The 19581-nt window shown below is 44.3% G+C and overlaps 1 protein-coding gene across 1 annotated transcript in view; it reads left to right on the top strand.

Annotated features, from left to right (window-relative positions):
- Positions 1-13795, top strand: part of Fech (ferrochelatase) — a 34477-nt gene extending 20682 nt beyond the window's left edge. The window contains exons 5-11 of the mRNA XM_059246267.1: positions 505-639; positions 3566-3672; positions 7266-7364; positions 9719-9826; positions 10270-10434; positions 13124-13183; positions 13623-13795. Of these exons, the coding sequence (XP_059102250.1) occupies positions 505-639; positions 3566-3672; positions 7266-7364; positions 9719-9826; positions 10270-10434; positions 13124-13183; positions 13623-13757 (809 nt within the window). The 3' untranslated portion in view covers positions 13758-13795. The remainder of the gene's footprint in view (positions 1-504; positions 640-3565; positions 3673-7265; positions 7365-9718; positions 9827-10269; positions 10435-13123; positions 13184-13622) is intronic.
- Positions 13796-19581: the final 5786 nt, after the last annotated feature.

Raw genomic sequence — 19581 nt, 5'->3', positions numbered from 1 at the left:
AGACAGTACATGTCAAGAATGAGTACTAAATTTTCCTAAGAAGTTTGAGACAGGGTCTCACTATGTAGCCCTGGCTGTCCTAGAACTTGCTATATAGACCAGGCTGGCCTCAGACTCACAGAGATCTGCCTCCTGAGGGCTGGGGTTAAAGGCTGTGCCACCTCATCCAACTAGATACTAGTTTTTTTTTTTCCCTCCCTTTTCTGCAGTCTCCTTATGTCTGATGAGAGCAGATAATTAAGAATAAAAGCTTGCATTTTAAAGATGATCATATTAATAAAAGGTAGGCGGGTAGGATTGTTGATCTCTGAGAATAACCAAGTGCCCCTGTGCCTGCCAAAAGATGGACAAGATGCCAGGAATATCCTCACTTGCTCACCGTATCAGCATTGTAGAAAATTAGGTTAGTCGTTCATTGTTCTGGCCATTACATTACGTCTGGTGACCCTGAGGAATCCATATAAAGATTAATACCTTCTCCTTCCCACTTGTGTTTCCTAATAGCACCTCACAAATACTATATTGGATTTCGGTACGTCCATCCTCTGACAGAAGAAGCAATTGAAGAGATGGAGAGAGATGGCCTAGAAAGGGCCATTGCTTTCACACAGTATCCACAGTATAGCTGCTCCACCACGGGTAAGGACATCTCTGAGGTGGCTAGAGCCCTGGCAGAATTAGCCCAGGAATCTGACCGTTGAAGAAATTTGCAATTTGAATGGCAGATCTGGTCAAGTGTCTTCTTGACACTTCAGAGCTCAGGTCAGTCGCTTTGAACTCGCATGCTTCGTGTGCTTCTGGAATTATTGGTCTGCCAGCTGAGTATTACAAATGGTGGGTGGAAGGTGGTGGCTGCGCTTGGTTGCTACTCTAATACAGTTGGTTAAAAGGCCAGCGATGAACCTTAATCATTTTCTAGGTTTGTTTCATAACCTTATTTTTATGTCTACCCTGAAATTCTTATTAAAGAAGTAAGTGGATGACTGTTTCCATTCTGAAAGCAGAAGTATTCATATGGAAATACGGAAAATACTGCTATTTCATTTTTGTGTCTGTCTTCAGTTATGGGTTAGTTACTGGTTAATTTAAAATCTATCCTGTCCAGGTGTGGTGGCTCACACCTCTCATCCCAGGCAGAGGCAGGCCTGATCTCTATGTATTTGAGACCAGCCTGATCCATAGAGTGAGTTCCAGGCCAGCCAAGGTTATATGGTAAGAGCCTATCTCAAAAAACAAAACAAAAAACCAAACCAAAATAAACCAAGAAAAACCCAACGTGGGGACTCAAATGAACATTTAATAAACTGCTGTGTTCTTGGATTTTGGAATGCGTTACTCCTTGCTGATCTCTGGACATTTGACTGAAGATGAAATGTAAGCTTGGGAAACTGTATATTCTTTTTTGTTTGTTTGCTTTTTGCTTTTTTTTTTTTTTTTTTGAGCCAGGTCCCACTCTGTAGACCAGGATGGCCTGAACTCACAGAGATCCACCTGCCTCTGCCTTCTGAGTGCTGAGATCAAAGGCATGTACTGCCATGCCCTGCTATTCTCAATTATAGGTAAAGCTTTATTATTACCCACAAATATATTTGCATTCTCTCAAGGATTTGGGCCAGTGCATTTGTATTCCCAGTTTGCCTTTGAATATTAATGTTATTATACCTATAGGGAGGAACCAAAGGCTATGGAAGAAACATTCCAAGTGTTGTGTGCCTTAAATACTGAGGCACACACAAGTGTGTGTGTGTGTGTGTGTGTGTGAGAGAGAGAGAGAGAGAGAGAGAGAGAGAGAGAGAGAGAGAGAGCACCTGTTAAAATGCTCAATCTTTCACATACACCCAGAAGTTTGAATTGTGATTTGCTTTGGAATAATCTACAGTTTTAAAATATCTGCTAATATATTATTGGAGAATGAGTCAGATCTTAGAATTGTCAAGGCGTATTTTTATCTTGCTTTGCAAAATGTCCCTCGACTTACAGATGTCTGCTCTCCAAAGTCTGTAAGTTACAGTTGTTATTGGTGTGGCACACAACAGATGCACTCTTTCCCTCCCAGATGGGTCTAGCTGTGTGGGCAGGGCTCAGGGCACACGCGGCTTTTCTCCAGTGCACCGCATGTGTAAGGACCAAGCATCTGTACTTCTAAGCTATGAATGTTTTAGGAAACACGGTTATTCTTTGAGGCCAATGCTCTCCTTTTGCTACTGTGTCTTTTGAACATGCACCGTGTGGTCTGTGTATTTCTCATGGCATCTTTCTCACTTATAATTCCCCCTTCCTAATTACTTCTTCCGGTAGTATATTGACTGTTGTCCAGTGACACGAGGGAGCTAATGTGGCTCCCAGAAGCCCTTTTGTACATCAGAAAATGATGCCCAAATGAGTGCCCAGTGAGACCTGCAGTGTGAATATGATGGGATACCGTGATTTCTATGGAGATTATTTTGTCCCTCAAATTTAGATTCTCTTACATCACTGTTTCTACTCATTGAAATTGAGTCCATTGATTTTTCTTTTTAATGTAAGATGAATCTTAGCCTGAGCAAACAGTACGAGTTAAACTGTGGCTCTGTCCTGAGTAAGCTTTTTAAACTGGCGACTTAACTATGATCCCTATGGTAAGGAACCCAGAAAACTGGTGACAGGCAGCACACAGACATGGTGGAACTTGCTGTGTGTGAGACGGAGTAAGAGGCCCCGTTAGGGGTGGTTTTATGGGCTTCAGGATTCGACCCCAGTGTCAGCTTCCTGGCTTCCTCCTGCTGCTCCTCTCCTGGACTTCAGGTTGTCATCAAATCCCCTTTCACTTGGAAACACAACGTTTGTTAGGTTACCTGCCAGAGGGCAGCGTTTGTTTACTTTATTCCGGGGAATGACACATTTTGTAAGAATTGATTAAATGCAGGGCTTTTAGACGTCTCAACAGGCTGCTTACCCTCTGATTGCACCTTTGGAAAGGATGGCCCTACAGCTTTCATTTGAATGTGAGAAATATTTAACTTGTAATATTGACTGAAAATGTCCAAAAATGCTCTAGATATAGAATAATGCATATTCTACCATGAAAACCTTGGGAAATGAAGCCGCTCTAAAGGAAAATACCAGAAAACGGCGGTGTTAGAAGGACGGACACAAAGCAGCGTCAGCATGCTGGGATAACAGCCCACTTCTGTCTTTCTCTCTCACCCCCTACACTGTCTGTAATAGGGCTGATTCCGGCCATAATGGGAGAGCTTTTCTTCACATGCTCTCAATTTTAAGACTTGGTCCCTGCAAATTCACAATGGCCTATATTTCATAAACTCGCAGCCCTCGCGTCTCTCAGGAGAAATGGCCTCAATAATCTTTGAAGGTCTGTTGAAATTGATTGCTCTTTAGTGATCTTCGTTTGCAGGGTAGTTAAATCTATATGCATTTTAGAGTATTGAAAAGATCGTAATTAGACCCGGTCTCTGTATAGACACAGCTGCCTACTCTGAACTTAACAATTATTGTCCTTTACCAGTCTGTGCTGTATTTTCTCCACAATCGAGTGTGTCTGCTAAATGGCTCCCTTGTATTTTAGGCAGCAGCTTAAATGCCATTTACAGATACTATAACGAGGTGGGACGGAAGCCCACCATGAAGTGGAGCACAATTGACAGGTGGCCCACGCATCCCCTCCTCATCCAGGTGTGTATGCCCGCCCGCCCGCCTGCCGGCCAGCAGCCTCGGTCCCCGCAGGTCTGGTGCGAGTCAGCCTGCTCTGTCTGAGACGCTTTCCGAGCTTGCTGGTCCTTGCTCACGTTACATGCTGGGAATGAAAGCCACGCCATTGGATGTCTGACTTACCGTGAAAAGTGACAGTAAACGTCAGGGTAGGATGGTGAGGCTCTTCTTTCTGCAGATTTACATTGGTATTTGTATTTTTCAGTGACCAAAAGACTATTAAAGATTATATGGATACATAGTATTTCTTTTAACTTATAGACCTAGATTGGATGACCAACAAATAACTTACATCCTCCATTTTCTAAATCCTTTAAAATATCAAAGGATTAAACAGTAAAGATTGTATAGATACATAGTCAGACACATGAAAGTAAACATTTCAATGGGGGAAGTCTCATAGATCAAAAGAAAATTCTCTTTTCTCCTGTACATTTATCTTTGTAATATTCTGTCAGTAAACACTTTAATTTAGAAGAATCAGTTAAAATTACAACTCTAAAGCCAAAAGCTTTGAGTTGGTATTATTTTATTCTTTTTTTAAAAAACCATGAGAGTGGAGTTGTTTAAAAAAAAAAGTCTTGAGTCATTAAGATATGTTTTTGAGTCTGTAGAAGTTTCTGCTTTTGGGTTATTTAAGTAGGGAAATATGAAGTGATTCGGACTGTCGTTCGATTTATTTTATATTCTTTGATCATTCTGTGATCGCTGGCAAAAGTACCTGGAAAGATTGGCAGCACTTAAAACCTGTGACCACTAGATGGTGCTAGACGGCATTAAAATCAGGCTGGCTTTCCCCAGAGCCCTGTCCTGTGGGTGGGCAGGGAAAGGGTTAACACTTGTGCTGGAGTGAAAACTGGAAAGAGGTCCCCTAGGGATGGGTGTCTGTGGGCTGTGTGTGTCCAGCGGTCACCGTTCTCCCGGGTCCAGCCCGGGGTAGCTGGAGTGCCTAAGGCCGCGGCGGCTGCTGTGCCTGGGAAGGAGGGGTGTTGCAGGTCTGCGCTGACATGTGGCACAGGAAGAGGGGTCTGCACAGCATCTGCCTGCCCTGATCGAGGGAGTAATTAGATTTGCATTAAAATTCAGCCCTTTGAAAAGGAGGAAGCAGAAAGATGGCAAGGTCTCTTAGCCGAGGAAGTCTCTGTTCATAAAATGAAAGGGAATTTTAGAGGCATTTATCTGCCCTCCTGGATGGTGTGATTGAAGGCTCTGAGAGGCCTTGCTGCTTTCATTTTGCACAGGGGCTGTCTGTGCACAGAAAATCCTGCAGATGGGCTTAGGTGAGTTAAGTAGCACTTCTTATTTGCCCAGGCCGCTTGAGTTTTGAAGATGGCTTAGTGACTCTTGCAAGCCCCAAGGAATTGTGTTCTTCCTTGCAATTTTACAAGCTGAGGAAATGAAAGGAAGGGGGGCAAACCCCTAAAAATCTAGTCTAAACTCAACAAAAATATAGCCTTAAATCCACATTTCTGCATGTTATCAGTACTAGTTACTCAAAATAGTCCTTTTGTTACCGTTTCTCTAGTACTGCTATTTATCCAGCCGCTGGAGTCGTTGCAGTAAATGTATGTTCCGGGCTCCTACGTAAACTTTACACTGGCTTCTTTATGTGCAATGGCTGCTCTCTACAAATAATCCTTTCTGAGAAGTCTTGCTGTCTAAACATCATGAGCACGATAAGAATAGAGCTTTTGTTTTTATCACATATTGTCACACTTACAACATGGAGATGAGAGGGCGAAGGAGGAGAGGCGAACAGAATTCTAGGTATCTTTTCTGATTCAATAAGGTATTTACTTACCAAAATTTGTGAGTTCTGGAATGATAAATATCTTAGTGTTCTTAGGGACTAGTGTGGAACTTACAGTAGTGACTGAACACTGATGTATATCCAAAGACATCAACTCCAAGTTGGTATGATTTCTGTTAAGTTGTCCTTTAAATTTTTTATTTGGACATGCAAAAATAGTTACAAGGATGATGTGATTGGAGAGAAGGCTCATTGGCTAAGAGCATATACCGCTACCCCAGTTCAGTTCCCAGCAACCACTTCAGGCTCACAACCGCTGCAGCTCCACCTCCAGGGGACCTGACTCTCTCTTCTGGATTCTGTGGGCACCTTCACCCACTTGCACATTATTGCCCCCCCCCTTACACAAATATATGTAATTAAAAGAGAAATAAGGGCTGGAGAGATGGCTCAGTGGTTTAGAGCGCTGCCTGCTCTTACAGAGGACCCACAGTTTGAGTTCAATACCCACGTGGCAGCTCACAACCATTAGTAACTCCAGTCCCAGGGGATCTGACGGCCTCCTCTGGCTTCTGTGTGCACCAAGTGTGCACATGGTGCATAGACATACATGCAGATGAAACACCCATACACAAAAAATGAATATCTTAGGAAATGGCATAATGAACTGCCGTCTATGCTTTACCTGTATTCACATGTTAACATGTTTTACTTGATCTATCGTTTACATGTTCTCTCTATGTGTATGTATGTATATGTCTGCATATATTTTTTTCTGAACTACCTGAGAGCAGATAAACATGTACACATGCACACACACACACACACACACACACACACACACACACACACACACCTTAAGATCAGGGCTGTTCTCTTAAGATAACTACAGTGCAAAAATTCCACAGCAGTTTATTTTGACCCCGATGTTCCAGTCCTGTCTAATTTCCGGTCACATTCCAGCTTTACCAACTGACCGACTTCTGTCTTTTGCTACATTTTCCCTATAAACCAAATGGCCAGGAATGATTCAAGTGTAAGATGAAAGAAAGTCTCTTTAGATCTGGTGTTTCAGCACCTACCCACGAGAATCGGCAAGTGCCAACGAGAACCGAGAAGGAGCTGGTCTGGTGGACAGAGGTTTGAAGGCAGCAGGACCTGAATTCTAGTCCACACTCACACATATGGCTCGCCAGTCCTCCCATCCCCACATCTTTTCCCCCTCTGCGTGTTTAATGGGGGTTGTTCAGCCTGTCATCTGTCATCATGAAGCTTGTGAGGAGGATTGCTTTGCTACAGATCCTGGACTCCTAAGAAAGATGTCATAAAAATAGACGAGTATTTTCTTATTTCTCTCCTATTTCTGGCTAATGTATTTTAATGTGATGTGCCTGAGAGCCAAAGTAAGGGAGATTTAGAAAGACCCCGTAAGCTGTTTTCCTGCTAACGGCGCAAATGTGAGTCTTAAAACAACTTCTCCTTCCCATCTGTGTTTCCTTTCCATCTGGAAGTGTGCCCTGCTCTTCCCGAGGGGAAGCAGATCCTCAGCGTTCATTTGCAGAGAGCCATTAGTGAGCTTTAGAAGTTTCCCATCAAATTCCCTAGGCCCCTGAAACCATTGCCATCCATTCTGAAGCTGTACCAAATCAAAGAGACTGTACTGTTTGCATTTTTTTAAAAAAGAGATAGAGTTCCCGATTTGGAAGATTGCTCTGAAATTTTTGGTATAGCTCTCATTTCTGAGACCCTTCCTTCCCTTCTTGCTCTCTTCTCACTACCTTCTCCCCCATTCTTGGGGTTCCCACAGTGCTTTGCAGACCACATTCTGAAAGAACTGGATCATTTTCCACGGGAGAAGAGAAGCGAGGTGGTCATTCTGTTTTCTGCCCACTCCCTGCCAATGTCTGTAAGTAAGAACATTTCGTTCGGTGACCTAGTGGTAAAGTATTGGGTTGTTTCACTTTCTAAATATGTAATATGTACCTGGCTCCATTCTTTCCCCAGCATAGTGCAAGAATGAATTCTAAAATCCCAGCCTTAGCTTGCTCAAAGACTCACTTTCTGAAACCTCCCAGCAGTTAATTCAATGCCCAATATTACAAATAGATCTTATCAATGACCTTCTTTAAAATGATAACTGGAAGGTTCATTCAGATATAAGAATTTCTAACAATGGGGTTGTGGGGTTGGAGATTTAGCTCAGTGGTAGAGTGCTTGCCTAGCAAGTGCAAGGTCCTGGGTTCGGTCCTCAGCTCCGGGGGGAAAAAAAAAAGAATTTCCAACAAGTGTATCAGCTAAAAGAAGTGTGCTTTTGCCTGCTCTATGGAAGGAGGGCAGTGTGCAGTTCCCATATACTGAGCTGTGCAGCCAGCTCCGTTCACACTAAGCCGAATTCTGTCTTCAAGACTTAGCGGGAACCTGTGCATTCCGGGACTCAAATTTGCTAAAACTAGGGACCACAGTGTGACCAGAGAATATACAGCTTATGACCCTTGGTTCATCATATTATATTGGGTTTGTCACTGAAATGCCATCTCCTATACGATGGCTGTTGCCCTTTGGGAAACATGGCGATACCATGCTAGTGTGCCATATGGTATTTGAAAGATCTTGGACTCAGTACCAGTTTTATCTGCTCGGAACTAGAATCCTGTCCTATGAACACTGTTTTCCAAGACATAGAGGTGGGAGATTACATTTTCTTACGTGTGATCAGTCTGAACCACATGATTAATGGAGCAAACCAGCCTCAGGTGGAGGGTACCATGTTGCTCCTTGATGGTCACCAGAGTCAAGGTGCCGCTCACCTGGAAGATGCAGCCACTACATTAGCAGTAGATGGCTTTGGAGATGAATTTCTCCCACTGGAAGCCTGTCTGTTTCATTTCAGTGAGATCACATCTCCTTTCTAGTGTCGTGCAAATCCTTCCAAGGATCCATTCTAGGTGTGATGAGACCCGAGGATCCATTCTAGGTGTGATGAGACCCGAGGATCCATTCTAGGTGTGATGAGACCCGAGGATCCATTCTAGGTGTGATGATGAGACCCGAGGATCCATTCTAGGTGTGATGATACCCGAGGATCCATTCTAGGTGTGATGAGACCTGAGGATCCATTCTAGGTGTGATGAGACCCGAGGATCCATTCTAGGTGTGATGAGACCCGAGGATCCATTCTAGGTGTGATGATGAGACCCGAGGATCCATTCTAGGTGTGATGAGACCCGAGGATCCATTCTAGGTGTGATGATGAGACCCGAGGATCCATTCTAGGTGTGATGATGAGACCCGAGGATCCATTCTAGGTGTGATGATGAGACCCGAGGTGCCAGAGTGAATCTCCAGAGAGGGCAGATGAATGTTTATGCTGGAACATCGAAGGAGCTGCCTTACAGTGGATGTCCTGCCTGTAGCAATTATTGTTATACAGTGCCAAAGGCAACTTTGTATCTCTTTTATCCCTTCTACATTTGTGTTTCTAATGATTATTTCATCACCAGTCATGTTATAATATATTTTCTTAGTATTTCATTTCATCAATACAGTATTTATTGGGCACCTGTTATACACATCAGATGTGGGGATGAAGTAAATAGACAAAAACCTTTGTCCTTGTACAATACCAGGAAGAGACAGTTAATATAATATGAAGGAAAATAGCATGGTGGGTCAGGAGGTAATAAACACCATAATGCAGGGTGATGGAGTTAGGGAGTCAATACACCACAAAAGATGAAAACAATTAAAATAAAAATGTCGGCTGAATATCTTCAAAGGTTCGTATTCAGCTTTCCTGTTGGGAGCACGCGCCTCACTGTTCACAAATTGTCTGCTGTCACTTGTTGGGGAAGGGTGGAGAGAGAAGGAGGAGGAGACATCGATCACCTCGGGTGGGAGGAGCTAGTGCTCTGAATCAGGAACTGCATCCTTCTGCCTTTTCCCTGTGTTTACCATCAGCTCAGCTATTCTGCACTCTGTCCATCCTGGAGGGAAAGAGAACCATCTCCGTGGGTAGACCTTGCCCATCTTCCACAAACAGCATCTTCCTTGGGATCTTGTAGCTGACGGATACAGTGGTCCCTGGCCAGTGAATGACTGGAACCAAGGGACTTTCCTAACAGTGCTCCGATCCGAATGTCATTAGTTCAGGGGACAGCCAGGGAGGGGTGTGGCTCATGTTCATCCTGTCGCTGCATAGCCAATGGCTCTTGGTATCCTTCACAGTGTTGGTGACTGTGTATCACTTTGTCACTACTGCAGGTTGTCAACAGAGGGGACCCCTATCCCCAAGAAGTAGGTGCCACTGTCCACAAAGTCATGGAAGAGCTAGGTTACCCCAACCCCTACCGACTGGTTTGGCAGTCCAAGGTAGGTATCTTTCATACATTTTCAGGCCATCGTCTCATGAAAATCTGCTTTATCACTTTTTTGTGAATGGGAATTTGGATGCTTCCATGCCAGCAAGCTATTCTGTAAGTCAGCTGCTTGCTGTGCGCCGAAAGAACTCTGCAAAAACAGTAGATAGAAGAGGAAATTGAGCGACTGGTGGAGTTCCATCAGTTACTATCTGACTTTTAGCTTTAATGGAAGAAACTATTATTTGTATTATTGGGCCAGCCTCCGGAAGGACTCAAGCTTCCGTGTGAAAATCCTCAAACCCATTCAAGGAGGTGTAAGAGGGGCTCTCACCAGGATGGACAGATGTGTGTGCTCCGTGTGTGTTGGGGGCGGGGCGGGGGGCATGGCGATAGCATGTTAGTGACCTGTCAGGAGAAATGTTCCATCTCTGCACTGGTCTTCCTTTCTCCTAGGTTGGCCCAGTATCCTGGTTGGGTCCTCAAACAGATGAGGCTATCAAAGGGCTTTGTGAGAGGGGGAGGAAGAATATCCTTTTGGTTCCAATAGCGTTTACCAGTGATCACATTGAGACACTTTATGAACTGGATATTGAATACTCCCAAGTATTAGCAGAGAAGGTAAGTGTACCATATGGCTTTTAGTCCCATCATGACTTGTTTTAACAGGAAATTTTTTCTGCAATTATCAAACTATACTATTGAAAAAAAATCACTGTTTATGGAAGTAGGTATGTTGGAACACTCCTTTAATCCCAGCTCTGGAAGACAGAGGCAAACAGATCTCAGTTTCTGTGAGTTCAAGGCCAGTCTTGTATTTAGTGAGTTCCAGCCAACCAGGGCTACATAGAGAAAGAAAGGAAGAATACTTTTGGTGTGTTTGTGTGTACTCAGTCCTCATCATTTTGAATAATACTTTATAAATTAATTCCACATCAGCAGTAGAAGAGGACATTTATACCTTTATCAAGTCATGTTGCCCAGTATCTCTGAAACTAATACTTGGTTCAGTGTGAGTTACTGTACTGTGTGAAGGTGAACTCTTAGAAGAAAAGGAATTGAGTATCTCACCAATTCTGAGGGGAAATGTTTATTACTCTATAATTCATTCCCTGCACTTACCACAGCCGTGGTTCTTGGGTGGTTATACTGTTTCTGGTTGGGTTTGGGGCATACGCGTCTGACATTTCAGAGAGAAGCACAGAGCAAACAGCAGCGGGGTGTGTTATGATGTCACTGACCTCGTCTATGCACTCACTTAATTAGCTGTTTGCTAACAAGTTGCGATCAATCTGACTATTGAAATAACAAATACCACTGTTGGCATAAGATGGATGTGGTGTGTCCCGCAGGGTGGAGAAAAACTGTTGCTTACCTATCTTGTAGCTTCTGAGGGCTAGCCTGAACCCTTCAGTGGCTTACTGCTTTGTTTCTGTGGGAAGTTGGAAATGTGGGGACTCAGGAAGCCCTTTTCTCCCTCCAATCTTGGATGAGAACTCATGGCCTCCCCATGTGTGACTGATGGAAATCTGACTCCACAGAACACTGCACACCTTCTGGGACTGGGTGGTGGTGAGGGGCAGAGTAGAGGGTGAGTAGGGGCAGAACTGGAGACCACTGTCAACTCCTGTTATTTGTGTGTCTATGCCGGCCATCAGTCAAACGTGGATGAATTAAGGAAAGCCGGTGTTTTTATCACTAGTAATTTATGAGCAAGTTGTAATTGGCAAAGATGAGGCTTCATTGTTGCCTGTGGGTTTCATTTATTGATGCCTCTGTATCCCTACCATGACTTTGCCTACCTCTATACATTCTAGAAAGACTTCGGTCAAAATAAGCCTTACCTAGGACAGGGTATTTGAACATAAATTTTTATCTGTGTTGAGTGATAGTTTCTATTCATTCGTATTACAAGCAGAGGCTGTTAATAGCTAGTAACCAAGATGATTATTAGTGATCGATAATCCCTGTAGGAAATAAAAGAAACCATGTAGTTATCATTATTTTGATATGAAAATATAACATGCTTAAAACAACTAACTTTAAAGGTTAAAAATGTTTTCCACAATAGAAACGGCTTTTTTGCCTTTTGCTGATAAAAATAATAAAGTTCTCAGATGGTGCTAAGAAGGTGCTGGGTCAGGGGTGGGGCTTGCTCATACTCTGACCCTAAAATAGGCTTTTCCGCATTTAGCGAAATGATATTCTATCCATATTTTTTAAATCCCCATTTTCTTTTCTTAAGTATGTATTTTGGATATAAGTGAGTAAATATAATTAAATGCCTATAGCCATTTTTAGCAAATCCTTGATTAATAGTCATTTGAGTTGTCTTTTTTTTTTTAATTTTTACTATCATATGCTAAGTGACTATAAATGCTTTCACTTTTCCAATAATGTTCTGTGGACGATTCATTGTTGCTGCGTCTTCCTAGCCCACCCCCTGCTGATTACTAATGCTGCTTATTCTGCTGCCATGGATGGTTTGTGATTTTTTTTTAAGTAGAACCTCCTCCATGTTGAGGTCTAGGTGTTTGCTGAACACCAATGTGCTTCCTGTGTGGGCGCCTCCTTTAAATGCCAATGTGAAAGGTAGCGACTGACCGTGTCTCAGCATGGATGGGAAAGAGAAGATCCTGGCTATGGAGTAAATCATACATAGTTCTCCATTATCTGAGAAGAAGTAGCTGTACCTCTTGTTGTTTGTTTTGTTATTTAAGATGGGAAAAGAATGGTACTGAACAATACCCAGATTTTTTTCTTAGATTTTTCTCTGTAAGAGTTTATTTTAAAACCCAGTTCTGCACTGGATTCAGTTTAGAGTCAATATGACTTAGAGTCCATAAATGAATTTCCTTCACTTTGGCACTTACTTGGGATCAAAGCAAGTAGGAAATTTACTTAATTACAGCCACATTGACTAGATGGAGTCTGTAAGGCTTGCCTTAGAGAGGCAGAATAAGAGCAAGAGTGGTAAGTGGACTTGAATCAGCGGTGAGAATTCCATCCAGTACGGCTGCAAGCATGGTGTGGAAGCATGGCACTTGTGGGAGGGTGCTGGGGTGGGGGTAGCACAGGAACAGAGGCGTGGTTTCCGGTAACCTGGTCAGCCTGCCCATCCACCCCATGACCGACCTTCACGAGCCGTCTGCGACCACTCGAGGTCAGACATGAGCAGTGTGTGAGTAGTTTCTGCGTGTTGATTCTTTTGTAACACTCGGTGTCTTAAAAAAAGAAGAAGAAGAAAAAGAGGGAGAGGAAAGGAGACTAAAACGAGTCTGTGTTTTCTTCCCCTTCTCCTTTGATTCAGTGTGGAGCGGAAAACATCAGAAGAGCGGAGTCTCTTAATGGAAATCCATTGTTCTCTAAGGTACGCAGTGTTACAACCGTTTTAGTAGAACACAGCGCAGAGTAGTCCTCTGAGAAACTCCTGCGCAATATTGGTTTTCTCACATATTAGTACATTTGGAGTTCCAATTAATTACAAAACTAAGAGCGAATTCCTTCTCCTCCTTTGTCCTTTAGGTAGCCCCAACTCTCCTTATTTTGCCCACCTACAGCTGCCTAGTTTTAAATCTGCTTTACAGTGAGGAGGTGCCATGGGTGGGGTAGGAAGATCCATTTCCTAAAGTCTCCATTTTGACTCTGCCTGAGCTGACGTTGCTCCAGGACGGACTGTGTTTTCCAGTTCTGGTCCACTCCATTGAAAAGAAACCGCAACCAGAGCAGTTTTCCCGGGATGCGCGTAGGACTTGCCCACAGGGCCAGCAGACTTCTCCCCTCAGATGGCTCTACTCTGTGTCTTGCAGGCCTTGGCTGATCTGGTACACTCACACATCCAGTCAAACAAGCTGTGCTCCACGCAGTTGACTCTGAGCTGTCCGCTCTGTGTAAATCCTGTCTGCAGGGAGACTAAATCCTTCTTCAGCAGCCAGCAGCTGTGACCCTGCCTGAGGACCCGTGGGATTTGCAGATGCACAACCTCCAGTGGGGATGGAAGCCACGTCAGCCTGTGCACAGCCTTTGGGCACAGACCATGATTTCTTTCTTGCCTTGTTTTAGTTTAGTTTACTTTAGTTTTTGCTTCCCCTTGTAGTCCACGCTGGCCTCCCGCTCTCATTTCCTGAACGCTAGCTAGTATCACAGACAGGCAAAATTGTGTTTCTTGGGGAACAGACTCTGAAGTTCTTACTGAGGTTTCTGTTTTCACACACACTTACCGTGAACACTCACAACCCTTTCTGGGGTCACTGTGACATTCCAGGAACGAGCTGTAAGTTTTTATCTTATGAGACTCACACAGATTCTGCACTGACTGCCCCAAACAGCCTCTTAAAATAGTATGGCGAGCCCCCTCTATGTGCTACCCATGGTGACTGAGATGTCTACAGCCTCCTGGATGTAGCTGAAGTGAAGATAGTTAACGTGTGAAATAGAATTTGTTGAAGAATTGGGCTGAGGGCGCAAAGCTTAGTGACTGTGTGCCTGCCTAGCATGCATGGGACTCCCAGTTTGATCCCCTGCACTGCATGTAGATACGACGTTCCCTACTCTTTCCCCAAGTCCGCGAGTACAGCATGCTGGTGAGTTGGTGCGGTCACTAACATGGCCTCTATTGCCAGAGCAACTGCCACTCCTTGGCCACTGTGGTGTCTGTGGGAGAGTCTCGCTCTCCTCCCCTGGAACTAAAACAAGTGTGCATTTCAAAGTGCTCTGAGATTCCCCAGGCACGAAGCCTAATAAACGTGTGGAAATTCAGTCTTTGCTGTACGTGCCTTAGTTTGAGTTCATGGTGCCTCAGGGAAGGTGGGTCTTCGTCTGCTTCCTGTCTCCCAGGACCGTGCCACCAGGAAATGCGGCTGATGGATTTGGTCTCAACGGGGCCAAGGAGCCTCGTAGCATCGCGCTGTCCTTGGTTGAGTGCCCCTATTTTCTGCTCACTTGTTTGAAAATTGTTTTGTAAAGTCGACTATGTCTGATAACCTTGAATTTTCTTCATTAATAAGTTTTTATTAAAAAATGATGTAGTCATAGAATAGGTCATTTGTAAAACACAAAGAAGAGAAATAACCACTCTAATGTAATAATTATCCTTTTATTCCAGCCTTTTCCCGTGGATATTGTATATATTGATTCTTTGAGAATTTCAATGTAGTCCATCATCATCGTCTTCCTTTCCCTCCTCACTTGTTGCTGCCTGAATGGGTAATGAAAAGTTGTTCTAAAAGTGTAAAAATTATGTCAGAGCAGAGTCTGATAGTCTGTATTTGGATTTAAATGGATTTCAAAGTCGCTGGGATCCTTGAAAGATTTGTAAGAATCGCTTTCTTGGAGACTTTGTTCTTCAAAAAGAATATTTCTTTGAGCTTTTTTTTTTTTAAATAGAAAAACAGTCCATAAAGTGGAAGTAATTAGGAGGATACATAGATATTCTATACTGAGGATTTACTATTAATACACACTGTGGCTTTAGTCTGTTTGATTTGTGCTCTCTCCTAAAGTTGATCCAAAATGACTAAACATGGGGGTTTACTTCATAATCCAGCAAAGAAACACGCTTTCCGCTCGCTCTAAGACTGTTCTGACACTGACCGTGGCTTTCAAATTGGAGTAACGTCTACTTTTTGTTTCTAATTTGGTTTTATCTTCATTAGTAGGCAGTTGATAGAGAAAGATCAAAGGTCTGGGTCCTTTGGAATGTCCCCGTGTCCATTTCATCACCTTCCGGGGATTAGGTCTAGAGCCGACTGTGAGTCCCACAGTGAATGGACGGACGGACGTCTCAGGGTTAGTGGCCCCTGTTGGCAGGCAGGCAGGCACTTAGGCTCACAGCCATTATCCCCGCTTCAGGGAACCTGCTTGTCATCAGTCTTGGCTCTTCAGCAGTTTTTCAGATGAAAACACGTTGGCATGGAGATATGGCTGGAAGTGCCAGTTCAGAAGTCCCTGCTAGGGTATCGGAAGCGCCCCCCTGCCCCTCGTTTGCAAAGCCAACTTTGAATGAGTTGTCTGGAATTGTATCACTGGCCCTGACTTGGGAGCAGACTGCCCTTTGAGAGGCAGTTCTGGGGATCACGGCCTGTGGCACCTTCAGCCCTTAAGTGTTTCCTTCGACTGTTCGCCATACATAGGTGAGGGTCACATTCCGGGGCAGCGTTTGGCAGGATGGAAATCTTTTTAGAACTGATGAGTCTTTGAGAGCTGTTATCCTGTTTGTCAGCTTTGAAGTACAAATGTTCGCCCTGGTAATTGGCGATGAGCGGCCGGCGCTGTCTTGAGCTGCTATCTGTACAGGGCCTGGCTCTCAACTGATCCAGAAGATCGGTGGGTGCCGAGAAGGTTCAGTCCGATGGTGGAATTGCTAGAAGCCAAGAGGATGCTCTCCCACAGACCTGGGTGAAGGAGTCTGCCTCAGAAGTGAACTCACTGTTAACTTCAACCTCACATCAGGGCTGCGTTAGTGTTGATGGTAGAAACCCATGCCTTTTGATACCAGTGTTTCCTCCAAGTGCATATGCCTGCTCACATCACCCCATGAGCAGAGTGTAATGTTTCTGTGGGACTCTTGCTATTTTCGTTATGCCTGAAATCAGCAACCATCACTTATGAAGAAAAAGTGAGTTTTTCCATCTCAAGATGCCCAAGCTAAGCCTGTCAACAGCTCTAAGGTAATAGTAGGACTTTTATATTTTCAGGTGATCTTGAAAATGCATTTCCCATTCTTCTTGACGTGGTAGAGTAGATCATCTAGAATAAAGTCCCTGCATTTGGCTTCTCCCTTTAACCTGTTCTCAGACTTTGGCCTATGATTCAAGAAGCCAAAGTTAAAGTACATGCTTGCTTGGTGTGAGTAGATTTATCTAAACTATGTTGTCACACCACGAGGGGCAAAGGGGCATCCTGTGCCAAGTGCCCAGTAGGGTCATCAGAGAGACCCCCAGCCTGCTGGAGTGAGGGTGGCCAGGTGGCACCTGCAGTCCGAGGCTGTACTGTTTGCTCCCCTGTCCTAGGGAGTGAACTTGGGTTGCTTCATCTGGAGGGCCAACTATGAAGCTGGCAGCCATTAAAAAAAGAGAGAGAGAGAGAGCAAGGATGTGTGTATTCACTCTTTGCTCTCGACCATGGATGTGATCCCTGCCTTGGCGTCCACTCAGTCATGCACTGTGACCTGCAATTGAAAGCCAATAAAACCCTTTCTCGACAGAGTTGCCTTTGTCACGGTATTTTGTCACAGCAACACAATGAAACCAACACAAGCGTGCGTCTGTGTGCACGGGTGCAAACATGTCTGGCCTCGTTGTCAGGTCTCTGTCCAAATCCTGAAGACAGCACAGCCTGGCACAGCCCAGTCTGGAGGGCAGGAGAAGTTCGTTAACAAGATAGAGCGGACACTGTAGGGGTATCTTTCCTCACAGTGCTTCTCCTTTTCAGTTGAACGAAGAGAGGGGGAGACATTTCTCAGAGTACGGCACTCATGAACATTGCGTTCACTTGTCTAAGGGTCTGTCCTAGAATAGCTTTGTGACTGTTATTCACAGGGCCCTCCTTCCAGGGGCCTCGTCACTGAGATTCCCTGAGAGCTCAGCTCATCTTTGTAACTCCTCCCAGTCCAGGAGGTTTGCAGTGATAGCCAAGTTCCGTTTATAGAGGCCAGGATCACAAGGTTTCTGAGTACGTATGCCGAGCGGATTAAAACAGAAGTGGATTTGGCTCAAGAAGCAAATCACTGCCAGGTAAAACGGCAGTGGTGTCCCTCACTTATGTTGAAGCTTTTTGTGCCTGCTTTAACATGGCTGCAGTTGGCTCAGACTGTGGTACCTGGCAAGTTCTGATGCTTTGAGGGGTTCCCTCCAGCTGCCCACCTGTGTGCCTCTTCTCAAAATGCATTTCTTTGGGAAATTAGGAAACTGGGAAGTTACATAGCACTAGGCTGAGAACTGGACGTCCTTGATAAGAACTTGCTGTGGCTGCCACTTGCGGTGCATCTTGTGAAGAGAGATTCTGGGAGGCATTTGCCTCTTGAGAACACAGGTGTAACATTTTGGGGTCCCAGGAGAAGAAGGGATGCTTTTTTTTTTCCTTTGATGTGGAAGCCTTTCTACAGGGAAAAGTTGAAGATAATGATTGTATACTGAGATAATCAGTTTTGTACATTTTTCTTTAATAGTACTTTGTGGTTGTTTTTTAGCTGAGTTATTAGCTTCCATTTTTAGTACATAGTCTATAGTAGGTGATTATGATTGAATGTTGGAATTTTTTTTAAGAATTTATTTTTGTAATTTTTAAGTGTGTGTGTGTGTGTGTGTGTGTGTGTGTGTGTGTGTGTGTGTGTGCATTCCCACAGAGGCCAAAGGTGTTTGATTCCTTGGAGCTGTAGTTACAGTGTAAGCAGCCTGACGTGGGTTCTTGGAATCAAACTTGGGTCTTCTAGAAGAATAATATATACTTTTGGCCACTGAGCCATTTCTCCAGCCCCGGATGTTGGAATTAAAAACCTGTGTGGTGGAGCTGGGGCGATGGCTCAGTTGATCAGCACTTGCTGCTCAAGCACGAGAACCTGGGTTCAGAGTCCCAACTCCCATAGCAGAGTCAGGTATGGCTGTGCGTGCTGATATGGCTACACTGGGCACAGGACAGAAACAGGCCAATCCTAAGGGTGGAGGGTTGAGGATGGTATCCCGTTGTCAACCTCAGGGCCACATGGATGAGTGCTTCGACACAACATGTGTAACACACACACACACACACACACACACACACACACACACACACACACACACGAGAGAGAGACAGAGAGACAGAGTTAATTTTGTAATAAAGCTTGGTTTGAGCCTTTATTATAAGCCCATGGGCAGGGATTTAGGTCCCATTTCTGTGTCTTGCGACTTATCACTCTGCTGTTCTATTTCCAGACATTCACCCTCAGTGGGCTGCTTCTCCCTACATACAGACTGTCCCCTCTAGTCTCCCTTGTGACCTAATGTCCACCTTCCCATCATGTGACGACAAGAGGGCTGGAGTGTAACTCAGCCGTAGAGTGGAGCCTGGTGGGTACCAAGAAGGCCCTGGACTCCATCCCCAACACTGAAGAAAATGAACAAGAGGAAGAGGCTTTCATAGATTTCACCCCGAGAACTCATGATATATCGAGTATTTCTTTTCATTTTCTTTATTTGAAAGCATTGGTGTAAGGCGTCAAAGTGACGCACACGCTGGCGTATAGCCAGTTGCCGCATTCTCCTATGACCTCCAGTTAAACAATAGTAAGAGAAAAGGTAGCATTCAGATCCCATCACTTCTTGTTTATTTTACTATATCTTCCTCGTGCCTGTGACGTGACAGAAGAGAAAGAATTGTATCACACATGCTGAGGTGTGGCTCAGGGTGTTCAGGCATGAGTCCCCGGCTTCAACTGCCCATGTGTGGAGGGCACCAGACAGCAGCCTGTTTACCTCCCTCATAACATGGCCAAACTAGAGAACTCTGCAGTCTCCTCACACTTCTCAGCTTTGCTGCAGGAGATGAAACTCCTGCATTTCTGAGATGCTTTCTTTTGTTTCATGAAACAGCATTGTCCTTCACCGCAATCCCTTGATCGTCTGGAGCTAGGAATATCTCCAGGGTTTTATGCCTGATCTCTGCCATAGTCCATCAAGGCCAAGTACCAAGCTTGAGCCATTATGGTGTCCAATAGAAAAAGTTAACCTGGCATCACCTGCCCGAGAGCCAAATGTCTCTTCAGGAGCTTGATCAGACATTTTGTAGCAG

This window comes from Peromyscus eremicus, chromosome 19 (genome assembly GCF_949786415.1).
Source record: "Peromyscus eremicus chromosome 19, PerEre_H2_v1, whole genome shotgun sequence".
NCBI lineage: Eukaryota > Metazoa > Chordata > Mammalia > Rodentia > Cricetidae > Peromyscus > Peromyscus eremicus.
The sequence above is the reverse complement of the archived record's forward strand: the minus strand, read 5'-3'. Positions and strand labels throughout refer to the sequence as shown.